This window comes from Alosa pseudoharengus, unplaced genomic scaffold, assembly GCF_046254945.1.
Source record: "Alosa pseudoharengus isolate Yale_2024_CS ecotype anadromous, Long Island Sound unplaced genomic scaffold, YU_APseudo_1.1 YU_APseudo_1.1_scf_13, whole genome shotgun sequence".
NCBI lineage: Eukaryota > Metazoa > Chordata > Actinopteri > Clupeiformes > Clupeidae > Alosa > Alosa pseudoharengus.
The window spans coordinates 16962061-16987595 of NW_027468598.1; the positions used below are offsets into that span (position 1 = coordinate 16962061).

General features: G+C 42.4%; 1 protein-coding gene across 1 annotated transcript in view; it reads right to left on the reverse strand.

Annotated features, from left to right (window-relative positions):
- Window positions 1–25535, reverse strand: part of col4a3 (collagen, type IV, alpha 3) — a 54065-nt gene that overhangs the window by 14134 nt on the left and 14396 nt on the right. The window contains exons 3-36 of the mRNA XM_076282313.1: window positions 20147–20236; window positions 18771–18815; window positions 18510–18554; window positions 17829–17891; window positions 17464–17517; window positions 17345–17371; window positions 17109–17183; window positions 16560–16622; window positions 16382–16417; window positions 16114–16161; window positions 14925–14999; window positions 14757–14801; window positions 13876–13938; window positions 13690–13734; window positions 13392–13445; window positions 12885–12926; window positions 12137–12218; window positions 8427–8462; window positions 8048–8212; window positions 7181–7264; window positions 6859–6951; window positions 6675–6745; window positions 5589–5777; window positions 4984–5149; window positions 4575–4667; window positions 4299–4403; window positions 4118–4212; window positions 3880–4030; window positions 3571–3684; window positions 2377–2544; window positions 1850–1939; window positions 1522–1656; window positions 1199–1297; window positions 869–958 (exon numbers count right to left, since the gene is read on the reverse strand). Of these exons, the coding sequence (XP_076138428.1) occupies window positions 869–958; window positions 1199–1297; window positions 1522–1656; window positions 1850–1939; window positions 2377–2544; window positions 3571–3684; window positions 3880–4030; window positions 4118–4212; window positions 4299–4403; window positions 4575–4667; window positions 4984–5149; window positions 5589–5777; window positions 6675–6745; window positions 6859–6951; window positions 7181–7264; window positions 8048–8212; window positions 8427–8462; window positions 12137–12218; window positions 12885–12926; window positions 13392–13445; window positions 13690–13734; window positions 13876–13938; window positions 14757–14801; window positions 14925–14999; window positions 16114–16161; window positions 16382–16417; window positions 16560–16622; window positions 17109–17183; window positions 17345–17371; window positions 17464–17517; window positions 17829–17891; window positions 18510–18554; window positions 18771–18815; window positions 20147–20236 (2896 nt within the window). The remainder of the gene's footprint in view (window positions 1–868; window positions 959–1198; window positions 1298–1521; window positions 1657–1849; window positions 1940–2376; window positions 2545–3570; window positions 3685–3879; window positions 4031–4117; window positions 4213–4298; window positions 4404–4574; window positions 4668–4983; window positions 5150–5588; window positions 5778–6674; window positions 6746–6858; window positions 6952–7180; window positions 7265–8047; window positions 8213–8426; window positions 8463–12136; window positions 12219–12884; window positions 12927–13391; window positions 13446–13689; window positions 13735–13875; window positions 13939–14756; window positions 14802–14924; window positions 15000–16113; window positions 16162–16381; window positions 16418–16559; window positions 16623–17108; window positions 17184–17344; window positions 17372–17463; window positions 17518–17828; window positions 17892–18509; window positions 18555–18770; window positions 18816–20146; window positions 20237–25535) is intronic.

The following is a 25535-nucleotide window of genomic DNA, read 5'->3' on the forward strand; positions in this document are numbered from 1 at the left end:
TGTAAATGACTGTTGTAGAAAGAAATGGCTTATCTTTAAAGCAATATCTACATTGCCCATTAGCAGCATTCATCAAATGTTCCAAAGGCAAAACTGCTGCCCTGACTAAAAAAAACAATGCAACTAATCTTAGCTGGTATTCTGTCTATAATTACATTACATTACATTTAGCAGACACTTCTTGATATGTAAGTGACTTACATATGTCAGCTATATTACAAGGGATCACATTGTCCCCGGAGCAACTTGGGGTTAAGTGCCTTGCTCAAGGGCACAGCGGTGGAAGCCGGGAATTGAACCGACAACTTTCAGGCTAATGGAGTGGAATGGAAATTTCTAAGTGACCCCAAACTTTTAAACGGGTATTGTACGCATTTTGTGTATGTATTGCGTATGTGTATTATGTGTATTCCATATACAGTACACCATGACTTATGGTTACGGTTTACAACATTGTGTGAGTTTAATTTCTAGAAAACTTCTGGGGTACTTTTTGTACACTTTGACCTTTGACCACTTTAAATCATATCTTAAAACTTACCATTACTCCCTGGCTTTTAACTCAGTATAAGGGCTTATTCGATCTATGTTATTTTCTATTCTGTACTGTTTGTCTTTTACATGTACATAACTTACTGATATGTTTGTTTGTACCACTTCCCCTGCTCTTGTGTATTGATCATTCATTATCTGTCTATCAGGTTTTTCAAACTTTTTCTTATTGTACAGCACTTTGGTCAACTGGTGTTGTATTTAAAGTGCTTTACAAATAAACATGACTTGACTTGATAGTAAATGCTTATCGTACATGACTGTGTGGAATCTTGGACTTGAGCATGAATAGGCTGCGTATTAAATGTCCTGTTACCTGGAAAACCAATTAGTCCTGGAGATCCACGATCTCCATTTACACCGGGAGGTCCCAGTAAGCCGTCTGCACCGGGATCGCCAACGGGACCTGTGCACAAAATGAAATGAGGAGGAAAGTGATGAAGGTAGAATGAGGGAGAGATGTCGAGAGAAACGTTAAGAATGAAGAGAACAGAAGAACATGAGTTGGGGGTTCACATATTACACATGTGTAATATACTGTGTGTGTGTGTGTGTGTGTGTGTGTGTGTGTGTGTGTGTGTGTGTGTGTGTGTGAGTGTATATGTGTGTGGTGGGGACAGCTGTGTTTTGATGCTGTGTTGACTACCTGGTGGGCCAGTGCTTCCTGGTGACCCATTTTTGCCATTGATTCCATCGAATCCCACAGAGCCAGGCACACCTCTGTCTCCAGTGGCACCAGGAGGACCTATGGAACACACACATGGAGCACAGAATGGGAAACACATAGAGGCAAAGCCATTAGTTGAAAGTGTGTAGACCTATCTTCAATGAAACAATAGAATATGGGGAGCCATCTCCAAACAAACATAGAATACAGTGGAGATAGGGCCAAAGTGACAGTAAAATAGGAAACATGAAGATGGGTCAATTATATTTTCAACAGGATTTTGAGATTTTAAGAAAACTCACCCGTGGGCCCTGGGTCTCCGCTGTCCCCAGGCATAGGCACAGTCCGGTTCTCCCCTTTGGATCCTGGAGGCCCCATGTCTCCACGTGGACCTCGGAGACCTGGGGGTCCAATAGCGCCATCGATACCAGGCTGGCCTGTTGAGCACTCTATACTGTCAACATGATCTTGAACAACTTGAAAAACCTCAACATTTTCATCATCACCATCATCATCATCATCATCATTTTGGCCAAAATCATCTGCATTAGAAAGTAAATTGTAAGACGGAGAGCAATCAATAGATAAAGCAAATACACATGCCACAAAAATGCATGGCATGGATCTCACCTCGAGGCCCAGGTGGCCCATCTTGTCCAGGGTTGCCACTCGGTCCCGGTGGCCCAACTGGGCCTGGACTTCCTTGGTTTCCCCGATGACCTGAACCCAATCACAACACATCACAATCCTTTTATGTGTGCATGTGTATCTGTATGTGTATGTTATGTACCGGTATGTGTGTAGTATGTATTGCATGTATGTGCGTACTGTACAGTCAAAGTAGCTATGCATATTGTAAGATATTTAGTGGGTCTATCTCTCCACTCAAGATAGCATGCCAGTTTAGAGTACCTTACATTAGTAAGTGGATGAATAATATCCTAAATAATACCAACTCACCCTTGTTTTCCAAAACCAAATTATAAATGAAAAACCCCAATAAATTGTTTAATGGTGTCCTGCTGACAAGCTTAAAAAGCAACTCCAAGCAGGTGAATGCAGGTTGATGCAAGTGTCATGTGTATGTGAGTATACAGGTATGTGGTGTGTGCATGTGTATGTAAAAACACACTGTGTGCGTGCGCCGGGTGTGCTACCTGCTTTTCCTTGTATGCCATCTTCACCCTTGAAGCCCTTTAGTCCAGTCGCACCTTTGGGACCAGGTGCTCCAGGAAACCCTGGGATTCCAAAAGGGCCCTGGTTCCCCGGTATACCCCGGCCTGGTGGACCAGGAAACCCTGTATCACCTGGTTCTCCTTGTAGACCTGTGAATATGAAAGGCAGACAGACCAAGAAATACAAATAACTAACTATTATAACTAACTTGAAACCTAGCATACACATGCTGAGAGACTTGACGTGAGCGTAGCCACCACACACATTTGCGTGACAATTACAGTATGCCCGTCCTACGTCTGTTTTATGTTCTACATTTGTTTAATAAATAAGAGCCAAAAAATAGACATATATATATATATATATATATATATATATATATATAATAAACATCTTAGGAAAGACAGAGGTAGTTTCCGTAGTTAAACTGACTCTGGTAAAGGAATTCTAGTCAATGCTGGTGTATTCAAACGTTAAAGTGGGATTTGGTGAGGGAATCTGGAGTGAAAGATCTGGAGTGATAGTGCAGTGGGGAATCACCTTCTGTTGAAGTACTGTAGAACTTGAAAGAATGTAATTCTGCAAATATTATGCATATCGAGGATATACATTACTTAAAAATATTTCCAGGTGTCTTTAGAACTTATTACCGTATGATAAAAAGGACTATTCAACTAAAATCTTGATTTCAGCCTACAAGAAGTTTATTCATTTATAACTTTAATTAAAATTAGCACATTGTGGCAAGGAGGTAAACTGTATTGCAGCCAGGTCTGAGAATTTCAAGACAATTACAAAACGTGTAGCAATAGCACAAACGTACTGTAGCAATAACTAGCAAATGAGATGTTATCAAAGCAACACCACGTAGTTCTTTCACCTTAAAATAACGGTTTCATTTTGATGCCACACTGACTTACAATGGAGAATGGAATCAGAAATGAGCAATAAGTGCCTGGAAAGCTTGCTATTGCACTATTTAACACTGTTGTTATGGGTAGGAGCATGACATGATTTTTGTTTGTTAGGGTGAATTGGATACCCCCTTAGCGCCAAATGGCTACCCAGTATGTTCATAGTTGAATGGGAATTTCTACATGGTGTTACTTTAATCATCTTACTCATCACTATTCCGGTCCACTTCAGTTTAATGGACAAGGGCATTATTTGCCTACCTGGGGCACCTGGAGGACCCCTGGGACCAGTCTGTCCTCCCGGTCCTGGGCTTCCAAACGTACAGTTCCCAGAATAACCTTTTGGACCGTCGGGTCCACTTCCACCAGGAGACCCTGAAAGAATAATATATTTTATATATATAAATGCAGAAGTATTTCATATTTTGCTGTAGTAATTGAGTAATTATGACAAGAAAAGTTTAACACAATGGTGTAGCCAGGAATCAAACCGAACAACCTAATGGCTACTGGATACTACAACAGTTCCTTAGCCACTTGGCAGCTTTAACTGTGTCATGGAACGCTCACCTGGTTCTCCAGGGGTACCATCTCTTCCGGACTCTCCTGGAGGGCCTGAGAAGCCAGTGGGCCCCGGGTCGCCAACAGGCCCAGGAGGACCGTCCTCTCCTTGGGCTCCCGGGCGGCCTTTCAGCCCCATGGGGCCAAAGCCTCGCTCACCCTGTACAACGGAACAGACATTTAGCATGGGTCTGAAACGCACACAGACACATACACACGTGAACATACACAACTGAATGTGGCTTACCGCTTTCCCTGGCATCCCAGGAGGTCCGGAAGGTCCTGGGCGTCCGGGACTACCATACCCTGCCGGGCCTGGGGGCCCTATCTCACCCTCCTCACCTGAGAGAAAGAAGACATAGCATGAGACACACACACACACACACACACACACGCACACATTTTTTGAGTACGAAAATCACGCAAACCTTTGGGTCCAATATTTCCTGGAGGGCCTTGTATAGAGTGACCCATTCGTCCTTTGGGGCCAAATAGACCAGGGAAACCTGGAAGACCAGTGCTGCCAGGAATGCCTGAAAACAGAACACACAGTCAACACCTTGTGTAGCCTACGTAAGGTATATGTTCACAAAGCCAACAATGCACAAGCCTGGAAAGCACTTGACATTTCTCAGGATAATACACACAACATACATTTGCATGTACAAAAATACAAAAAGCCTGTGTATATGTGTTTTCTGTACCTGGGGTCCCTGGTTGACCAGGTTGGCCTTTATTCCCTGGAGGGCCAATATCCCCTGGTGTGGTTAATATGGCTCCTGGCTCCCCTTTCTCTCCTACAAGAAACACGCCACCAAAGAATCAGAGACGTTTAGGTGGCAAGATGACACTGGTGCACCAGTATGAAGAGTTACATCAGAGGAAGAGTTACATCACTTTCACAAATGATGACGTTTAGAGAACACACTGGAGCTGGTAACACAACTCTAGACAGCAACAGCAGCCACATTCTCTTCACTCCCTCACATATAAGTGCATACGCAAATGCCATGTGTCTGTCCAAGTTACAGCCCCATCAGGCACACTCCATTCTGATTCTCATCACCATGCAAAGGTGACGGCTTCTTACGAGCACTTTCATGCGTACAGTACCTGCATCTCCAGCTGGACCTGGCAGGCCCTGCACTCCAGCATTCCCCTTGGGTCCCTGAGGGCCAGGTGGCCCCACCCCAAGGGCACCCTGGGTGCCAATGGGCCCCTGGCGGCCTGGAAACCCAGGTGATCCTGGGGGGCCACGGCTCCCCTTCTCCCCAAAGCTCTGGAGAGGTAAGAATTAAAAGGTGGGAACAGACAGATATGTGGCCATTTAATTAATAATAGGCCAAAACAAAAAGTCAGACAGGAGAGGAACAAGAAGTGATCAAATTTGTAGTAAATGTTGCAGTTTTATCCCTGGGACATACACAAGAAAGTTATGGTTATAGGGCCCAAGTGTCTTTGCTAGTTTGTGACCAACGCTGTTATCATCATCCCGTGAATGAGGATGTGTGTGGAAGAGAGACAGAGGACTCTGAAGGGGAGTCTCATATGCCACACCTTGACTATGTAAAGGTAATTAGCTAACTGCTAACAATAGTTCATGCATGGCCGTTACAAGGCCTATAAGGAGCCCAGGGGGTTATGCGGACATGGGAACATGTGACCAGACCAAGAGCTGGCTGTGATAGCCCTCTTCAAAATGGCTCTTGCTCACTAACCGGCTCTCCTTTGGGTCCTGGCGAACCTCTTAGACCAGGGAGTCCTGCGGCTCCATCTGGTCCGTCCCGACCAGGGGGACCAGGCTGTCCAGGGTCTCCAGGATCACCCTTGTCATTTGGTGGCACTGCGAAACGAGGGTTCCCCTTAGGCCCCGGAGCACCCTTCTCACCACGGTTTCCAGTTGAGCCCTGCAGGAAATGTTATAATAAAATTGAGTGACGGGACAAAAAAGCATAACATGTTTGACCTCAGAGTAAGAACAAGGACATACTGAGGGCCAATATGGGCATCATGATTCCCATCAATTCTTAAAGGAGTAATGTGTAGTTGTCTTCAGTTGTCTTGAGACTGTCTTGACGGCTTTTCCATTGACTGCCATTTGATGCAGTGTCTCTTGAGATACAATGTGGTATTACAGGAGTGTGCAAAGTATAGACAAATCTAGCTGGGGAATTATTATTTCTTCACAATTTTTTTAAAGGTTTAAACGTAAAATCCCACAGCACCTTTAATAGCCTTTAACTTGACCTACAGTACTAACTAAATAGTGTAAACTTATTTACACTTTATTAATTCATGACAAGGGTCTTGGTGATGAATCCAAGTAAATGAGTGAATATTGATACCTGACACCTCATTCACCATCTAGTGGGTATAGTTCTTGTTAGCTAGGTGGGACTTTTAGCTTTTGCTAATCTTGTGGGTCATACAACTACCATTGAAACCTTTTTCATGCTACTGAAAATAGTATAACCAGTTAGGTAGTGATAGTAGATAGGAGCTTGGTAGTAAAGCATGTTGTGCTAGCATCTCTCACACATTGCTTTTTTTTGCCAGGGATGGCCACAGCTGTGATAAGGAATTGCAGAAAAAAACACTGCATCCCAGTCCAATGTCTTGGCTATTCTCACCTTTGCTTGCTATTGCCCTTGCTATCAGCCGGATGACTGTGTGACATTCATCACTGCATTCCAGAGTTATAACTGTCTTTGACATTATAGGACTGCAATCCTGCCCTGAAGAGCTACATGTTTTTTAACATGCTTCTACGTTATACTGTGTACTAGTACAATTGATCAGCTCACCTGTGACCCAGGGGAACCAGGCAAACCAGTCACACCCAGATCACCTTTTACTCCTGTGAATCCTGGCCCTCCTGAAGTTGTATGAGGTATCAGAACACACACAAGAGCATGGATTAGGAAAATCATTTAGGTGATTTGGTTGTGTATGACGATAAGCCAATGCCATCTTTGTGTTACATCTGACCTTTTGGCCCAGGTGGACCGGGATCTCCTTTCCGACCCTTCAATCCTTTAGGTGGTGGTCCAATGCAGGTGGTGCATTTCTCTCCCTTATCACCTTAGGGAACACAAAAAGGTAGGCAGGAGGAAAGATGAGTATGCAAAAGACTCAAAGAAATGCTCACAACATCACAACACTATATGACAATATGATATTTAAAAAAACAAAGAGAGGAAAAAACAGAAAGAATGGAAAGAGGAGTGTAAAAACTGAAAAGAGAGGAGAAGATGAAAATAAAAATGAAAGATTCAGATGGACAGGTCAATGAGCAGATAAATTGACCTACCCTGAAATCCCATGCCACCTTTACGTCCTGGTGGGCCCTGATAGCCCTTGATTCCTCGAGGTCCCCGCTCTCCTTTACTCATTACTATGTATGTAGAGGAAAGACATGCAAGAAAAACCTCAAGTAAACTCTACAGTGCTCAACTATAGTACCTTACAGTAGTGTAGTCGATAATTCTAATCCAGTATACTCCTCCTCACGGTTGTCTAGCTGCCCGTTCAGAAGGTTTGTCATTAACGATTGCTAAATTTCAACCACTTTCCCTTTAATTTAAGTACTTTTAACTACTCACTAAATAAGTCTAGTAGGTATAGTATACTGAATAAATCAAACCTAATCAAGCCTCAAACTGTTATTATGGCTTACTAACCTGGTCTCTGCAGACAAATTGAAGTATTTTTTTACCTTTGTGATTGTAAAGAAAGGGTATAAAAAAACTACTTTTGCAGTCAGTGCATTACCTTGTTCTTCTTCACATTGCCATCTTCTGAGGAGAAAGTCTGTACAAATGGATTACTGAACTCTTCTCCTTTTGCATCCTATTACAGTAGCCTGTGCCATACTCAGTAATCAACTTTTTCAGACTTTCTCCACATAAGATGACGGTGACTGAAAATTGAAATTTGCCCGACAGCAATGATACATTTACAATGTGAAGCACATCTGCTGCTATGGGGTGAAATAATAACAATGATTTGAAACAACTATTCAAGTATTCATACTGTATTATGTATATCTATCTATACCTGGCAAGAAACCTCTTTTTATGCACTCTGTAAAACCCTAGAGTTTTTTTTATGAAAGGTTTGACACTTCTTGTGATGCAGAGAGAGTTGTCAACAAATGTAAAAAACAAATATCAATGACCTGCTTTTCCTTTTAGTCCAGGGTAACCCGTTGGCCCTGGATCTCCTGGGGGTCCGTCTGGGCCAGGAGGGCCTGGATATGAGGGGCCAGGATCCCCCTTCTCTCCTTTCCGACCAGGAATGCCATCGGCCCCAGGCTTACCATCAGCCCCAGGGATAGATTCCGCTAAAGAACCACAAACAATAGGACATGTGAGAACTGTATGTGTACGGACAGTATAAGCATGTACAGTATAGGGATGGACGGCACGGCATGTTTGTGTGTGTGTCTGTCTGTGTGTGTCTGTATCTGAGAGGGAGTGGACGAGGGTGTATGTGTGTGGTTATATCACACTGCAGTGGTATGTTTGAATGTCAGTAGTTATTTATAAATGTTTTACCTGCTTCACCTTTCATCCCGGGAAACCCAATTGGACCTAAAATCAGAGAGAAATTATCTATATTCAAGCACAAAGGCATAGTGTGTAATACAAAGCCATTGTGTATGCATTAATTGTACATCCACGCTGGACAAAGACCTGTCATGTAACACAATCATAACTGAAGAGCACACAGTTAGAGAGACCATAGTCTGGAGCCAGCTTGTTGATCCTAATCTGTTTGTAAGAAGTGAGTGGCTGGCACACCAGTGTTTCCCATACATTGACTTATTTGTGGCGGCCCACCACAATATCAACATTGACCACCACACAATGATTTTCCAGGTTGTACTAAATTGTGCTTAAATCTGGTTAGCATCATAACCACACTGTGCTAATTTGCGAAAAACTGTTGCAATCAAGTTAATTCTGCAAACCTACAGTACCACCACAAATAGAATTCAATTCTGTGGGAAACACTGCACACTGTACAAATGAATGTTGCTGTTGGAGACATCGTTTTTGTGTGTGATCAGAACGCAATCGAGGGGACAGTTCAAGCTTGGAAGAGTTGTCAGTGTCAACACCGACTCCAGGGGCATTGTACGGGATGTAAATGTCAGGATTGTTCCAAGCTTCTGTATCCCTGAGGTGAGGCCTGCAACATCAGCACCCAAGCATCCTGTCTCCCGCATCCTTCGGTCCACACTACTTCACCGGGACGTCCGGCGACTGGTTGTCCTGCTGCCAATTTAAAGGAGAATTCCGGTGTGATATTGACCTAAAGTGTGTTAAAACATGATACCGAGTGTGAACGTATGTCTCATAGCCCATCTCGGCTTGTCCCCTGCACTCCAAAATCTGGCGCTAGTTAGCCGATGCTAACAATGGTGGTGCTCCGGCATCGGCCTAGCCATGCAAATAAATCACTGTTTTACACCATTTACGAGGCTCAATGTATCTCCACACTTCATTGGTAGACTTCCGAGGGCCCTGACATTTAAAACGAGACATTGAGAACTTTGAAAAAGCACTGGTAGTTTACTTACAAGACGATTTATACAGACAGGTCCTTCACGAAGTATAGCGTTTGCAGACATCTTGAATTTAGTCACGATAAGTCGAGCGACGAGTAAGAATGAACAGGTATGATAAGGGATCAGATTCCAAAAATAATTCTGTGGAAATGCATGGATTCCAGTTGCTGCTACTGGAAGAAACTGGAATCCATGCATTTCCACAGAATTATTTTTGGAATCTGATCCCTTATCATACCTGTTCATTCTTACTCGTCACTCGACTTATCGTGACTAAATTCAAGATGTCTGCAAACGCTATACTTCGTGAAGGACCTGTCTGTATAAATCGTCTTGTAAGTAAACTACCAGTGCTTTTTCAAAGTTCTCAATGTCTCGTTTTAAATGTCAGGGCCCTCGGAAGTCTACCAATGAAGTGTGGAGATACATTGAGCCTCGTAAATGGTGTAAAACAGTGATTTATTTGCATGGCTAGGCCGATGCCGGAGCACCACCATTGTTAGCATCGGCTAACTAGCGCCAGATTTTGGAGTGCAGGGGACAAGCCGAGATGGGCTATGAGACATACGTTCACACTCGGTATCATGTTTCAACACACTTTAGGTCAATATCACACCGGAATTCTCCTTTAAGAGCAGGCAGGAAACCCAGGAGAGAAACTCTGACCACAAGTGCACCATGGTTTGCGATCTTTCCAGCGGTTTCCGTGGGAAGATCGAGTGGGAGGTGTTGAGCTGAACTGTGGGCCACGCCCCTCCAGCCTGGATACACCAGCTTGAGTGCCTCTCCCAGCCTGAATGCACCAGGTGAAGGTGATTTACTAATCAACTGGCTTTGGAGTCACACGCACACAGAATCACTCCAGAGCAACAGTGGCAGCAAGCAGCATGAGAGGTGAATGAGATCTGGCGGTTTGGACTGAAACACCAACATTGTTTTGTGCAAAAACAAAGCTTTCAAGGAAGACGCAGCCGGTGAGCTCTTTGAATTTTGTTGGATGTAACTGGGCCTTGTTTGTTGCACTGTTGTAGTCCATTGTTTGCAAGTCATTTTAATGGTTTGATTGTGAACTATACATGTGAATGGGTAATGGGTTGAATAAATATAGTTAAAAATTATTTCATGGTAGTTAGACACAGTTAAAACTAATGCCTTTTAAAATCATGTGAGCTGAATGCAATTCAAATGTTATGTATTTAGATGTATCTCTTAAAAGCTGTTAATTTATTGCATAGTTAAAATCATGAGGTCAAGCTAATTCCACACTGAGAAAGTATTGCATGTGTTTTCTGTATTTAACTTGTTTATTTAAGATATTGCTAGATAATTTGCTACTTATTTACAAGGTTTATTTCTGGGTATCGAGGATTTGGGAATTGAGAACTTAATTCTCATGTGTTTCACTGAATGTATTTATCTTGTTTTCATTTTCTAAGACGGTGTTTGTGTTTAAAGGTTTTTCACCTGGGGCCTATTGCACAAAACTAGGATAAGGGATTAAGCCAGGATATCTTGGTTATCCTGGCTCAATTTATCCGTGATCCAGTTGCACAAACGCGGGATAGGGGGCAACAGGATATGTTATGGTATAAGTTACCATGGCTATTTATTCTGTGGAGCTAGCCTGCTCCAGACCAGGCTAAGTTCCAGGATCTATTTAATCTCATCCCTTATCTCAGTCAGCAGTCACCACAAACAGAAACCAATAATTATTCCACTGCCCACTACACATTGTTATCACATATACCTAGACCCATTGTCATTATTTAAACGATTGTGATCATTAATTAACTTTTACATACTCGCCATTCCTGACCTGTCATGCGACAATGTGACATCACGGGAGTGCCTAACCATTTCGCACGTGGTGGTCGCGGAACTAGTTGCAATATTCTCCTAAACAGAGGTGTTGCTGTTTGTTGCTGTTGTGAAAAGGCTATCGCTACCTACTTCACACCGTAGAAGAAGCAATGAAGCCGCTAGTTGCCATGGTAAATCAGTGAATCTGTGATCGGTGGCGGGGTCTATTTGAGTGAGCCGTGAGCGCGCACTTATCTAGGATAGGTTTCACCTGGCTTGATGAATCCTAGTCTGCTCATCCTGGCTTGGTCCTTGTGCAACCAATTAAGCCTGTAGGTTTTGGATTCATTGAGCGCAGCTCAGTAACTTATCCCGGATGTCTTAATTCTGCTTTTGTGCAACGGACCCCTGGTTATTCACATTGCATCAAACTTCTAAATAAAAGAAAGAAGAAAAAGAGAGCAAAAGAGTGATGAGTGGAACCCTGTGAAGTCTTCCTGAAATTAGCTGCCTTATCAAGTGGGGAGTTTCGTACACTGAAACCTTGCAATAGTGAGGGAACTTGACATATACCATGGCAGAAACATAAAGACTAAGCAAAGAGCCCATCACCCAGGCCTCCCAACAGAGGTGGATATTGTGGCTTCACAAGAAAAAAAGTCTTCCCATGTATCTCTTCTGTCGGTACACTCAACACATGTGATCAGCTAATCACTAATTAGCTAATCAATTAGATAATCAATTAGCTAATCACTAATTAGTTAATCAGCCTGTCTGAAGAGTGCTTCAATTTAGGATCAGATGGTCCTTCGCAGCCTCTTAAGCAGCCTTTATAAAGCTTTATAAAGCACCTGCTTTTCCCTGACCATGTGTGTGGGTGTTGCTGGTGTGTACCTTGTGGTCCGGTTGGACCTGACGGGCCAGGGGGTCCAGGCAACCCTTGACTTCCTTTGATCTTGTTGGTGATATGGATCACCTGAAGCACAAAGAAAACAGTAAGAACCATTATGATGATCAAGGTTGGTTAGAGTGCCCATTGGACCACATATCATACTGAGCTTGATTCACACCATACACTGTCACATGCAACAGGAAAATGGCGTTGTGGTCTTTTATGGTCAACATTACCAAATGTGTGTTTACTTCAACATGCGTAAGACACCACTTTCCTAATTTGCACTTGTCATGATGTGATCACATAAGAGCATTATTGCACAGCACTGCTAGTCATCTTTTACTCTGTTGTCTGTTAATGAAATGGCAAAGCCCCCAGACCAAATCTGACTTTCACTGTAAGTTCAATTTGGAGCCAAAATACATGTTTGCATTCAATTCAGTGCCCCCTAGAGGTCAAAGGGCACCAAATTCTGTGTCCTCGCAATGGATCCACGAGATCCATGTACCAAGAACAATAATGCTTCGCAATGCTGTGAGCTTGATCAAGCACTCTAATAAAGGCGGAACTGGAGACATGGCGGAGAAGCCATACCAGCAAGATGCTGTCTCTTTGGAGAAGAGTGTCTCGGCCTAAACCCCACCCTCTTCACTTCACTGTGGCCTACACACATTATCTCAAAGCATCTGATCCATCACCGCACCAGCTGTGTTACATTATAATAGGAAATTAACAACAGTAACTTACATCTCCTGGAGGACCAGGGGCACCAAGATCACCTTTATCCCCCTGCAGTAGCACACACACGACAAATCAATCACACATACACAAACATGTACACAACCTTACATTTAACATTTTTACGTTATTACATGATTACAAATATACAATATGAAATATAATTTATATATATATATATAGACTCCATAGTTAACCATGTACAATATAAACGCACAATATACAGGCACCGTATATACATGACTGTGCACACACATTTTGTCACTTGCCCACGCACACCAGTGCCAACATTTTTAAGTGACAAGCATTCGATAAACAATGGATTTTATTGAGCAGCACTGACAAAAAATAGAACTGAATTGTAATCTCATGGCGGGGAAAGGTTTCGGCGGTAGTGTACAGTATGTGGTATATTCAAGACAATGGAAGACAATGGAATCTAAGTAATCAAATGTCGAAAGCAATGTGCTTTCCTCTGAGTGTACAGTATGTTCTATCCTTGGACGGGTCACTCACCGGGGGCCCGTCAATTCCGGGAGGGCCTGGGGGACCCGTCATGCCTCCCTCCCCCTGAGGAAACACACACAACACACACACACACACACACACAAAACATAATGGTCAATACAGTTACACACACATTATTATATACACACACACAACTAAAGACACACAGACACAGAAACAGACACACACACACACACACACACACACACACACACACACAGATTCATACTACTACTATTCACACTCTTACACAGACAGACATGCACACACAAATAAACATCAAAAGAATCTCCTTTTCCTCCTTTACCGGTAAGCCATAGGCTCCTGGCGTTCCATCCTTCCCAGGTTTTCCCTGAAAAAAAAAATCCATTAATGTACAGAAACTGAATGGGTATGCAGCATGCCATATTTTTTAATGTTTGTGTCTGTGTGTGTATGTATGTGTGTGTGTGTGTGCGTGTGTGTGTTTGTATGAGTGGTACTATGTCATTACCGGAGCACCAGGTTCTCCTTGGTCTCCTTTAATGCCCTGATATCCAGGGTCTCCCCGGAACCCCTGCAGGGGCAGAAATACATTTACATTTTACATTTACTAATTTAGCCCAAGGCATTTAATAATATCATTTTTATATTATAAAACATAATCCATAGTTTCCGAAACAAACAAATAACATAAATAAAACATAAAACCACACTATTACCACTATTACCACACTATTCTGCTGGCGCGTCGGGGTCCAGTTCGCCCTGTCGGGACTTATTTTCCCAATAATGACCAGCGTTCTATACATTATTCCTTACATAATGTAAGGTAACACACATATAATATACATAATATAATTATTGTCTCATAAAAGCAGAGAGACATAACAAAAGAGGAGTGCTTAAATATTGGATGTTAGCTTGTAGACAGAGATGCTTTTATAACAGAGTTGAGATAGTATAAGAGTAGGGAAATATTATGACAAAGAGGATTTTGATGCATATGACAATGGAGTACAGGTGTTATTAACTGAAAGAGGGTTTTGATGCATATGACAATGGAGTACAGGTGTTATTAACAAAAAGTATTATAACTGCAGAGAGCTGAAGAAAAACAGAAGAGGGCCCGTCAGAGAGCCAAAGGTAAGGCAAATGTCAACAGAGGTGTGATATGAGGTGTTTAACCCAGGAGAGATGATGCAACAGAGGTATGATATGAGGTGTTTAACCCAGGAGAGATGCTGCAACAGAGAGAGGTGGCCCTATAGGAGTGAGGTGTTATGGGCGTGGATGAGTTAACACACACGGTACTGTTATTACAGAAGTGTGCTAACTGTGCTACCACAGCAAAAGGGACATCTAACATCAAATAAATGAAGAAAGCGTACTTACAGGCCGTCCTGGGTAACCTTGTGGCCCAATATCTCCTGGTTCTCCCTGTGAACAATCAATGTTGTGAACTTCTGAATAAGTGTGTGTGTGTGTGTGTGTGGGGCTGTGTGTGTGTGTGTGTGTGTGTGTGTATACATTTGTGTGTGTGTGTGTGTTTGTGTGTATTACCTTTAGCTCTTTAGGCCCTGAAGCATAGAGCTTCACACCTTTCACACCAGGTGTACCAGGAGGTCCGTGATTACCCTGAGGAGGAACATTGAACACAGAGCAAATTTACACTGGACACATCATGTACAGAATGACCAGAACCTTATACTACCATGCTACAGATCTCATGCGATGGAGCTTAGTTCCTTTTGATGGATTGAAAGTTACATTGGAAACTGGCTACACCTATACCACAGTCCGACTCAGGTCATTTCCTGATCCCACCCACTTGCTTCCTGTCGCTTATTTCACTGTCCTATCCAATTAAAGACATTAAAGACATTTATCCCCCCAAAATATATATAACTCCAACAGTTTGGACTGGGTGATTGCAGCCCTTCACTTCCACTATGACATGCAGGTATGGGACCCATATATGAATCAATATGATGACCTGACATGCAGGTATAGGATGCATATGTGATTCTTGTGAATGGTCATGTGATCCACACTTCAGGAGTCCCCCTTACTGTCGTGTCTCGTGCGGACAAAATTTGGAGATTGAAAACGTGCTGTGTGGACGGAGAACATATTTAAAGAGAAACTTTGCCGTTTTGGCCATTTCTTCGCTGTTTTCTCACGTTTTTGCTCACTGGTTTCTCTGCAGAGCTCCCTCAGCTTCAGAGTATATGATTTACGACACTCCTCAATCGGTCAGTCTGCCGTTTATTCTCTTTCCCTGTTCCTCCGACAACAGTTTACTCACTTTCTGCTTCTTTTCGCTGGCTCTGCCATGACGACTGTCTGAGAAACTCTAGCCGGTGCCTGGCGTGTACTGTATGTGTGTAGTGCAGTAAAGCAATTTGTTACATCACGAGGCAGCAAGCTAAGGCTGCGAGACGTTCTGCCTCTGAGGCCGTTGGCCCGCCAGCCCAAAGTTGCAAGGGTGGTTTTTCCACTCTACGGGGAAGCGAGATGGCCACCATTCAACCCAAAAAAGTCATATAACCATTCCAATGACTTCGAAGCTGTTCAGTAAAGGTAAATTACAGTATTCTCTGTCAGCTATCGTGCTGTGTGACCAATTAAAGCATATACTGTAGTGTGATGTGATGTCATTATGAGTTGTGTAATGACACAGGTTTACTCAGGTTAAGTTCATTTGTGTGGAGGCCATTTTCCCAGAAGACCAGAGAGAAACAGAACTGACCTTTTCACCTTTCCGTCCAGGAGTCCCAGTGCTGCGGCCCTCCAGACCCTGGAAATGACACGACTCTTGTCAGATGGATTTCAGATTTAAACTCACACATTTGCGTATACAGTACACACACACACACACACGCACACACACACACACACACACACACACACACACACACACACACACACACACACACACACACACACACACACACACACACACACACACACACACACACACACACACAATCAGACAGGAATACAGAGAATGGAGTTACCTTCTCACCAGGTAGCCCTGGAAAACCAGGTTTTCCCTGCACAGCATTGGAAGGGTGGGGAGATATAGAGAGAAGAGCATCAAGGTGGAAAACAAATGGAGAGACACACATTACTAGTGAGAAGAGATAAATCAGATCAAATACTGTATTTTGGAAGACGGAGGGAAAGAGAACTCACAGGGTTTCCAAGGGGACCCATTGGCCCTGGGGGCCCTGGTGGTCCTGCTGACCCTGGCGCACCCTGAAACAACCAATCAGATTCTCAATTCTGAAACAACCAATCAGATACTCACTTCTGAAACAACAAATCAGATTCTCAATTCTGAAACAACCAATCAGATACTCACTTCTGAAACAACCAATCAGACACTTAATTCTGAAACAATCAATCAGACACTCACTTCTGCTTAAAACAAACAGTAACGTGCTTAGATATGATACCTCAAAAACATGCAATGTGTGCATCGCCCAAACTAGTAAATCAGTACCCATATACAGCCAATGGGATTTTGACTTCCTGTTTAAATGAATCACATGCTGACATCCTGTCTATCAGTGTAACGTGCACCATACAGCTGGCATGTCTGTATAGTCTGTAGTGATGCTGTTATTAGGAGCAAAGGAATGTGAACCTGTGTCTGTGTGTGTGTGTGTGTGTGTGTGAGTGAGTGAGTGAGTGAGAGAGAGAGAGAGAGAGAGAGAGAGAGAGAGAGAGAGAGATTCTCACTGGCTCTCCATCTCGTCCAGGAAAGCCCCGCCGTCCTTTCACTTCTAGTGGGTAGTCAGAGTAGTATGTGTCACCCTGTGGATCAACAATATACATTATATACATGCACTGATGCTGATGCATCCATGTGTACGTACATGCACGCTGGAGAACTGACATTTGCTCTTGCCGCCATGTTGCGCATAACACACACATACACACACACACACACACACGCACACAAAACGAACACAAACCTTCATTCCTGGTAGTCCTGGCTGACCCTATGAGAAAGAGAGGAGAGGATGAGCACAGGATGAGAATGAGAAAGAGTCTGTGTGATGTCAGCAAGTCTACTGGTCATGTGTGCACCTACTGGGAATCCGTCTCTTCCGGGAAGCCCGGGCGGTCCTGGGTATCCCCTGTCACCCTAAAAATGAGTTCATTTAGATTAGACATAAAACAGGTTTACACTTAAGAATGAATAGTTTTGTAGAGGCATCATATCACACCATAAATATAATGATGTACGTGTATGTGTGTGTGTGTGTGTGTGTGTGTGTGTGTGTGTGTGTGTGTGTGTGTGTGTGTGTGTGTGTGTGTGTGTGTGTGTGTGTGTGTGTGTGTGTGTGTGTGTGTGTGTGTGTGTGTGTGTGTGTGTGTGTGTGTGTGTGTGTGTGTGTGTGTGTGTGTGTGTGTCTGTATGTGTGTGAGATAGAGCATTTGTTTACTCTAAAGTACCTTAGTGCCGTTGCATCCTGGGATACCTTGTTGTCCCATTGGCCCCTCATTTCCAGGGATACCCTAAAACAATGTAGGAACCAAGGATGCTAATATGTTCAAAATGAACCTCATTAATCACCAGCTGCATGTATGGTATAAAAAACATGCAAGCACACACTGTCAGTCAGGCATACACTACCAGTCAAAAGTTTGGCGTCACTTAGAAATTTCCATTCCACTCCATTATAGACAGAATACCACCTGATATCAGTTGCATTGTTTTTTTTTTTAAACAGGGCAGCAATTTTCAGATTACATTATGTGCTTAAATAATTGCAAAAGGGTTCTCCAATGTTTTCTCAGTTAGCCTTTTAAAATTATATCAGATTAGTAAACAGAATGTGCCTTTGGAACATTGGATGAATGGTTGCTGATAATGCGCAATGTAGATATTGCATTAAAGATCAGACATTTCTTTCTACAACAGTTGAGAACCCTTTTGCAATTATGTAAGCATGTTCCGTAATCTGGAAACTGCTGCCCTGATAAAAAAAAAACAATGCAATTGATCTCAGCTAGTATTCTGTCTATAATGGAGTGGATGGAAATGTCTTAGTGACCGCAAACTTTGGACCGATAGTGTATATGAACACAGTCCCAGCCTCTCGCATGCATGAGTTAGATTTGAAAGAGACTCACTGGTTGTCCCGGTGGTCCTGAGAATCCTGGCTTTCCTGACAGACCCTGGAGTCAGCATGGCAAAGACATTATGAACACATGCACACAAAACACCGACACTTACATAAGACACACAAACTATATGTGCATGGCAACACCATGACACATACTGAAAGACCAAAATACATGCATACATTCAAAACACATTCAAAGGTGCCCAACGTAAATACATTATGTACACAAAGGTACAGACACACAAACACACTAACAGAGACACCATACCCGTGATCCTTTGGGTCCAGGGAATCCAGGGTAACCCCTTTCCCCCTGTAAAGGAGAGAAAGCTCTGTAAAAAGGGTAATTCCTCCAAACGGTGAAATAAATACAAATACATGACATACATGTCAGTGGCTGAACCATGAAATTAATTGATGGGAAGAAGGGACTAAAACAAAACTAAACTCATTTACTGTCAGAACTGTGGTGACAGTTAGAATTTGCTGACCAGAAAAAAAACTACCAGGTAGTCAAATGTGAAGAGATGTAAACAGGACAACAGCACAACTGTGCCATATATGGTACTCAATCAGATACAAATGATGTTAATAGCATATACTCTCACATGTGTACTGAGTAACTGCAGCAATCGGAATTGTAAACAGGACTCCAATGTCATTTATGTGACAGGGGTATGGACATAAAGCATTCACATGTATGAACAACCACTTATGCAAAGTTTATTTGTTTCCTTTCACAACTGTTTATCACACTCTGCTCATTACCATGAGTTTCAACACTACCATTGAAACCATCCGTGTGCACCAAGGTTGCAACAATCTATTCACCTTCTGCAGCAGAATACGATAAATACATACTAGGACATCTTTCAAAATGATACAGCATGCATAACAAGCATGCACGTATGGTTATAAAGGTTGTTCACACCAGGAACGATAACTATAAAGATAACTATAACTACAACGATAAAAGCGTCCACACTGACCAATGATAAGAAAAGTCTCATCTCATCTCAACGATATAATTGAACTACAAGTATATCGTTCTTCATGTATTGTTCTCATGTCGTGATGGTTATAGTTTATGTGTGGACGTTGTTATTCATATTAGCTAGAACAATACTCCTTTGTCGTTATCATTATAGTTATTGTTCTTGGTGTGAATGGCCCTTTAGAACTGTGTTTGTTAACCTCCTCATGCATTACCATGTTTACCACAGAGCCATCTAATATCATGTGCCTGAGTTCGGCAAGGTTGTAGGTGGCGGGAAGTTAGCAAGGTGGGGACTCTGCAATGGCCGAGACCTCTCCGGTGAATCACATACAACCAGTGTTAAATTCTGATCTATTTATCTACCTTTTTAACTTCGGCCTGACGCAGCCCACTTTGTGTCTGACTTCGCTATGGACACAGTGCACATGCACTGTCGGCAAAATACGCTGTCAAACTCACCCTATGTGTGTACTGCATGGGATTGTGTCATCATGGAAAGGTTTTGGACTTTCATTTTGATAATTTCAGTTTGAACTATATATGAGAGCACATTATTTCCTCTCTCTCTCTCTCTCTCTCACACACACACACACACACACACACACACACACACACACACACACACACACACACACATATAAAAATACCTTAGGGCCTCTTGGTCCTGAAGAGCCTTCATTTCCTGGGTAACCCATTATTCCAGGAAGACCTTGATAGCCAGGATACCCCACATCACCCTAGGAGACAGAAGGAGGGAGAGTGGAGAGAGGAAGGAGAGACCATAAAGGTGAGGTCCATTATTCTGGTGAAAGGTTGTTGCTTATATGAGCTCAAGAGCCAATCAACACACACCCCTCCCTGATCCTGAAGCGTTGTGCTGATTGGCTGGAACTGTTTATGGCTCTTTGAAAGCCACTACATTTGTTTCCGATTTTCAGCGCCAAGACTGTATAAGACTTCCTGAGTTTGTTGAGCATAAATTGAACAAACAGGTAACATTATTAGGACTATTAGGAGCAATTTGCTAAATTTGACAAAGACGGCACTGGATTATAATCACAACTGCACCTTTAATAAGACTAGAGACACAGATTAGAAAGGCACAGATGTCCTACTTCTACAACCCCAATTCCAAAAAAGTTGTGTAAAATGCAAATAATAACAGAATGTGATAATCAGCAAATCTCGTAAGGCAAGGCAAGGCAAGTTTATTTATATAGCCCATTTCACACACATAACGGTAACCCAATGTGCTTAACAAATCACGAAAAAATGGCACATATTAACATAACTAAAGTAATTAAAACGAAACAAAGCAATAATAATAAATAATAAAAAAAATAGGGACGGTTTGCAGGAGGTATAATTAAAACAAGTGCAAGTATTAAAATACAAAATACAGAACATGGGTGCAAAAGTGGGTTAGTGAAAGGCATCTGCAAATAGTTTGGTTTTTAATCTGGATTTAAAAATGGAGATTGTGGGAGAGGTCTTGATGTCTAGACTCTAGAGGGAGGCGGTTCCATAGACGGGCCACATAGCAGCTGAAAGCTGCTTCACCCTGCTTCGTGCGGACAGTGGGTTGAACTAATTGGTGTTGTTCCGCCGATCTAAGAGCTCTAGAGGGACTGTGCTTTTTGAGCATGTCGGCTAAATACAGAGGTCCTTGGCCATTAAGTGATTTAAAAACAAACAAAGAGTTTTAAAATCAATGATGTAGGTCACAAGCAGCCAGTGTAGTGATTTTAAAACTGGTGCAATGTGATCTGTCTTAGTTCTAGTCAGTAACCTTGCAGCTGCAATTGCAATTGCAATTGTTTTTTGGGGAGGCCTGTAAAGAGACCATTACAATATTCCACCCTGCTTGAAATGAAGGCATGAATAAGTATTTCTTGATCTCCTGGTGATATGAAGTTTTTTAGTTTTGCGATATTTTTTGAAATGATAAAATGCAGATTTTGTGATTGCCTTCATGTGGCTACTGAAACTTAGGTCACTGTCATTGATGACAGATGATTTTTCACTGTGTCTGCTGCCTTAAAACCTTTTGTGCCCAGTAGAGCAGCAGTCTTGAGTATTTACTCCTTTTTTTCCAAAAATTATAACTTCAGTCTCGTCGGTGCTCAATTTAAGGAGGTTCTGTGACATCCAGTTAGTAACTCGTAAACTCATATTTAAGAACATAGACAACATATCAACAAATTGAAAATACAAGCATGATAAAGAACATCTTACAACTAATTAGGTTAACTGACGTCAGGATTAAAAAGAGCATCCCAGAGAGGCTCTTTTTATTACAGAGGCTATTGTGAGATGTTCCAAAAAACAATACAATGTTTCTCCTTCAACAGTTGATGTGTTGTCTTTGAACTATTCTCAATTGAATATAGGGTTAACGTGATTTGTAAATCATAGCACTCTGTTTTTATTCACATTTTACACAGCGTCCCAACTTTTTTTAGTATTGGTGTTGTATTGTGGCTTTTATCAGAGGGATAAGAGATCCTAACATTTGCAGCGGTAAAGATTAAGATTGGTGTGTCATGTCAGTGTTTGGGATCATCTCATCTTTACAGGTCATATTTTCTTTGGGTGATAGCAGAGGCAACGTGTGTGAGTGTGGAACAGAGCTGAATCGCCTACATATCTCACTTTGAGATGTTATTTCTCAGTCAAATTCCTACATAGACAAAAGGGCAAGAATAGTGCATGTAAACACACACTCACACACACACACATGCACAGATGTACATACACACACACACACACACACGTGCACACACACACACACACACACACACAGGAACAGGTGCATGACTGGTGACTGTTTTCATGGGCAGCAGCGTGACTTTGCTCATCAGATAGCTGGTGACACTTAGCGTCCGCTGCACCTGGGTGGCCGCCCATCTGACAGGCATCTCTTGGTGCCCGCCGGACCACACAGACGGGGTTGGGGGACACCCACATCGGATGCAACTCGCGCACTGATGTCTGGGTCATGGTCACACCTTAAAAAACATCTATTTTTTTGTGAATAAACATTATCCTTTTTTTAATTTAAAAAACTGGTCTTTTAAAATGGACATTACAACTTGCACATTTCAGTAGGTCCCTCACTCCAAACCCCTGGCCCTGATGAAGGGCACCACAGTGTGGTTCAATTAAACCCATTACACCCCACATGCAGACAGTCACACAGCTAACATAGGCTCATTCTATTAAAACAGTGTTCTAGAATAGTGAGGATTGCATTCAGTATCTTCACAGTGGTTATCCACTAATGCCATGATTTCTAAAGGCTAACGCCCACTCGCGGTGTCTAATGTGTGTCAAGTGACGCCAAAGTTTAGAACTCCATTATTTTAATGGAGCAAAGCCCACTGGTGGCATGTGACGCGTGTTGACACTGAAGTTTAGACAATTGATCTCTTGAGCGTCAACTCCATAGACGTGAATGTCGCCGCCAGTGGGAGCTCTGTGGGCTTGAGGCTGAAATGGGCCACGGCTATTCAGGGAGGATTCAGATGGGGTTTGAATCAGTCAGCCGGCACAGTAGATGGAAATCATGTTAAAACATGAACCGAGTGAACCTTGCACTCGTAGAGCAGGTGACTTTTGACCAATCAGCTACGTACCTCCCATAACTCGAAAGAGAGGAGTTTAAACGCGTCAATGCCTCTCAAATCCACCTTTGTACAGTAAGCAAAGCTTTGAAGGACACTAAAATCAAAGTAAACAGTACACTGAAAGAATCATCATGGCTCCATCTTTGTGTTTATGTGTTGTTAGATGACACAGTCTCTCATTTCTTTTCAGACTATCCACAACCAGCTGGGCAGGACATGTGGTTTAGTCAAGCCCTGCACAGTACCTTTGAAAGTATGCTAAGTATGTACTGTAAGTATGCATATCCATACTGGTGGATAAGTGAATGCAACAAAGAGTAGCTATAAGGGAAAACCTCCCTGATTATGATAAATGAGATGATTTGCATCATCAGAGCAAAAGTAGAATTACCTGGGATGGATAGGATCATTTCTGTTCATTTTCTATAGATAAGACCATGAAACAGAAAGGACATTAAACAAGGGCTCTAGAGCATCTTTATTCCTAACACCCCTACCGGCACTAACATGTTTAACATGATAGGTGAGACCATTCGCTCCCATGGATTTGACTATCATTGCTATTTGGACGACACTCAACTTTACCTATCTTTCCCACCTGAGGACTCTAGCGTTTCCCATAGGATTTCTGCATGCCTTAAGGATATTTGAGTCTGGATGAACTATCAGCACCTTCAGCTTGATCTCTCAAAAACTGAGCTTCTGTTGTTTCCTGCTAAAACAGCTATTCCCCAACAGATTGACATCCAGCTTGACTCATCTTCACTGACCCAAACTAGATCGGCACATACTGTAACTTGGGCGTCGTAATAGATGACCGACTTAACTTCTCTGAGCATGTAGCCTCAATTGCAAAATCATGCAAACATCAGTGTTGTAGTCAAGTCACTATGCCTCGAGTCCGAGTCCAGGTTCGAGTCCCCAATGTTCAAGTTCGAGTCAAGTCCAAGTCATTAAAAAAAAATTCCAAGTCAAGTCCAAGTCGAGTCGCTATTGATCCACGTCGAGTCCGAGTCGAATCCCTATTGACAGAGACTTTCTAATGTGGAGACACAGCACTCAAAAAATACTCGATAGAAATGTATGGGGCTAGTTTGCCACGCCAATATGGCCGTTGTCTACACATATCCCACCCCTTCCTCGGCAAAACGTTGACATGTGAATACATTGAGCCAATCATGTGGTGTGTTGTGAAGACATCGTGCCAATCATGTGTTGTGATTTCGCCGCTGGAGCAAGATTGGTGTGGTGAAGCCTTATGGATGCCCGACGAGTGCCCAAAAAGCGTTGTCAAATGGCCGCCGAGTGGAGGGACTTGCCTAAAAGGACTTTGCTATTGATCAAGTCGAGTCCAAGTCCAGCACTAAAGTAAACATAGCCTACATGTCGTTCCATTTTTCCCCATTGCAGATGAAATCCTTAAAAGCAAAACGGACAATCCAAGCAGGGGTGCCATCACTTGTGTGAAAGTAGTATTGCCAAATTTCTTGCCAAACCAATGTGTTGTATTTATTATATCGGAGAGAATACCATACCATTCAAATATGTGGACATCCTTGGAGAAAACATCATACTGTTCCAATAGAAATGTAAAGTGAGTAAACTTGAGTCTATTGTCCATTAGAAATGGACTGATATTTCTCATGAATGCTTTCACAGCTGATGCCTGACTACCCATAACTTTAGGACTGGATTTTTAACAATGAAAACTGTGCTTTTAACAGTGCAAAAGACACTTTTTGTGAAGGGTGACAAGACTTTTGACCGTGTCAGTTTGACAGTATTAGAATTCCCGCAGCATTTTGGTGATATTTTGTGTTGAATTTGAGGAAACCAATTGTTGTGTTGAGCTATTGAAATTGTCCTGGTTTGTTTGTTTTCTCAAAAAAAAAAATCTAAAGGGGTGACAAGACTTTTGTCAGGGACTGTAACCGTCCACTGCGGTCTTCTGATGAACGTCTATAAACGCTAGGTCAAATTCAAAACTCTTTTCCTCAGTGGTTCCTTTGTGGTGGAATGAGTTGCCCAGTGCTCTCCGTCCCTGTGATAGTTTTGGATCTTTCAAGAGGGGTCTAAAGGCATATCTGTTCAACATGCACTTAGTTTATTTAGCATGTCTTATGCTTTATGGTTTGTATATTATAGTATTTATTTATTTTCATTAGGCTATTGACAACACATTGTTGTTTTATTATTGCTGTTCTCCTTGGTGTAGTCTTACCAACCTTTTAGTTTGTTTACTGTTAAATTTACCTATTGTATTGTTGTTATTGGCATGGTGCTTTGGACAAAAGCATCTGTTAAATACCGTAACCATAACCATAACCATAACATTATTTTATCCAGTACTCTGCTCTTTTTCTCAGAAGGTAGTTATTGAGGCTTGAATGTTGTTCAATTAGAAGTTGCC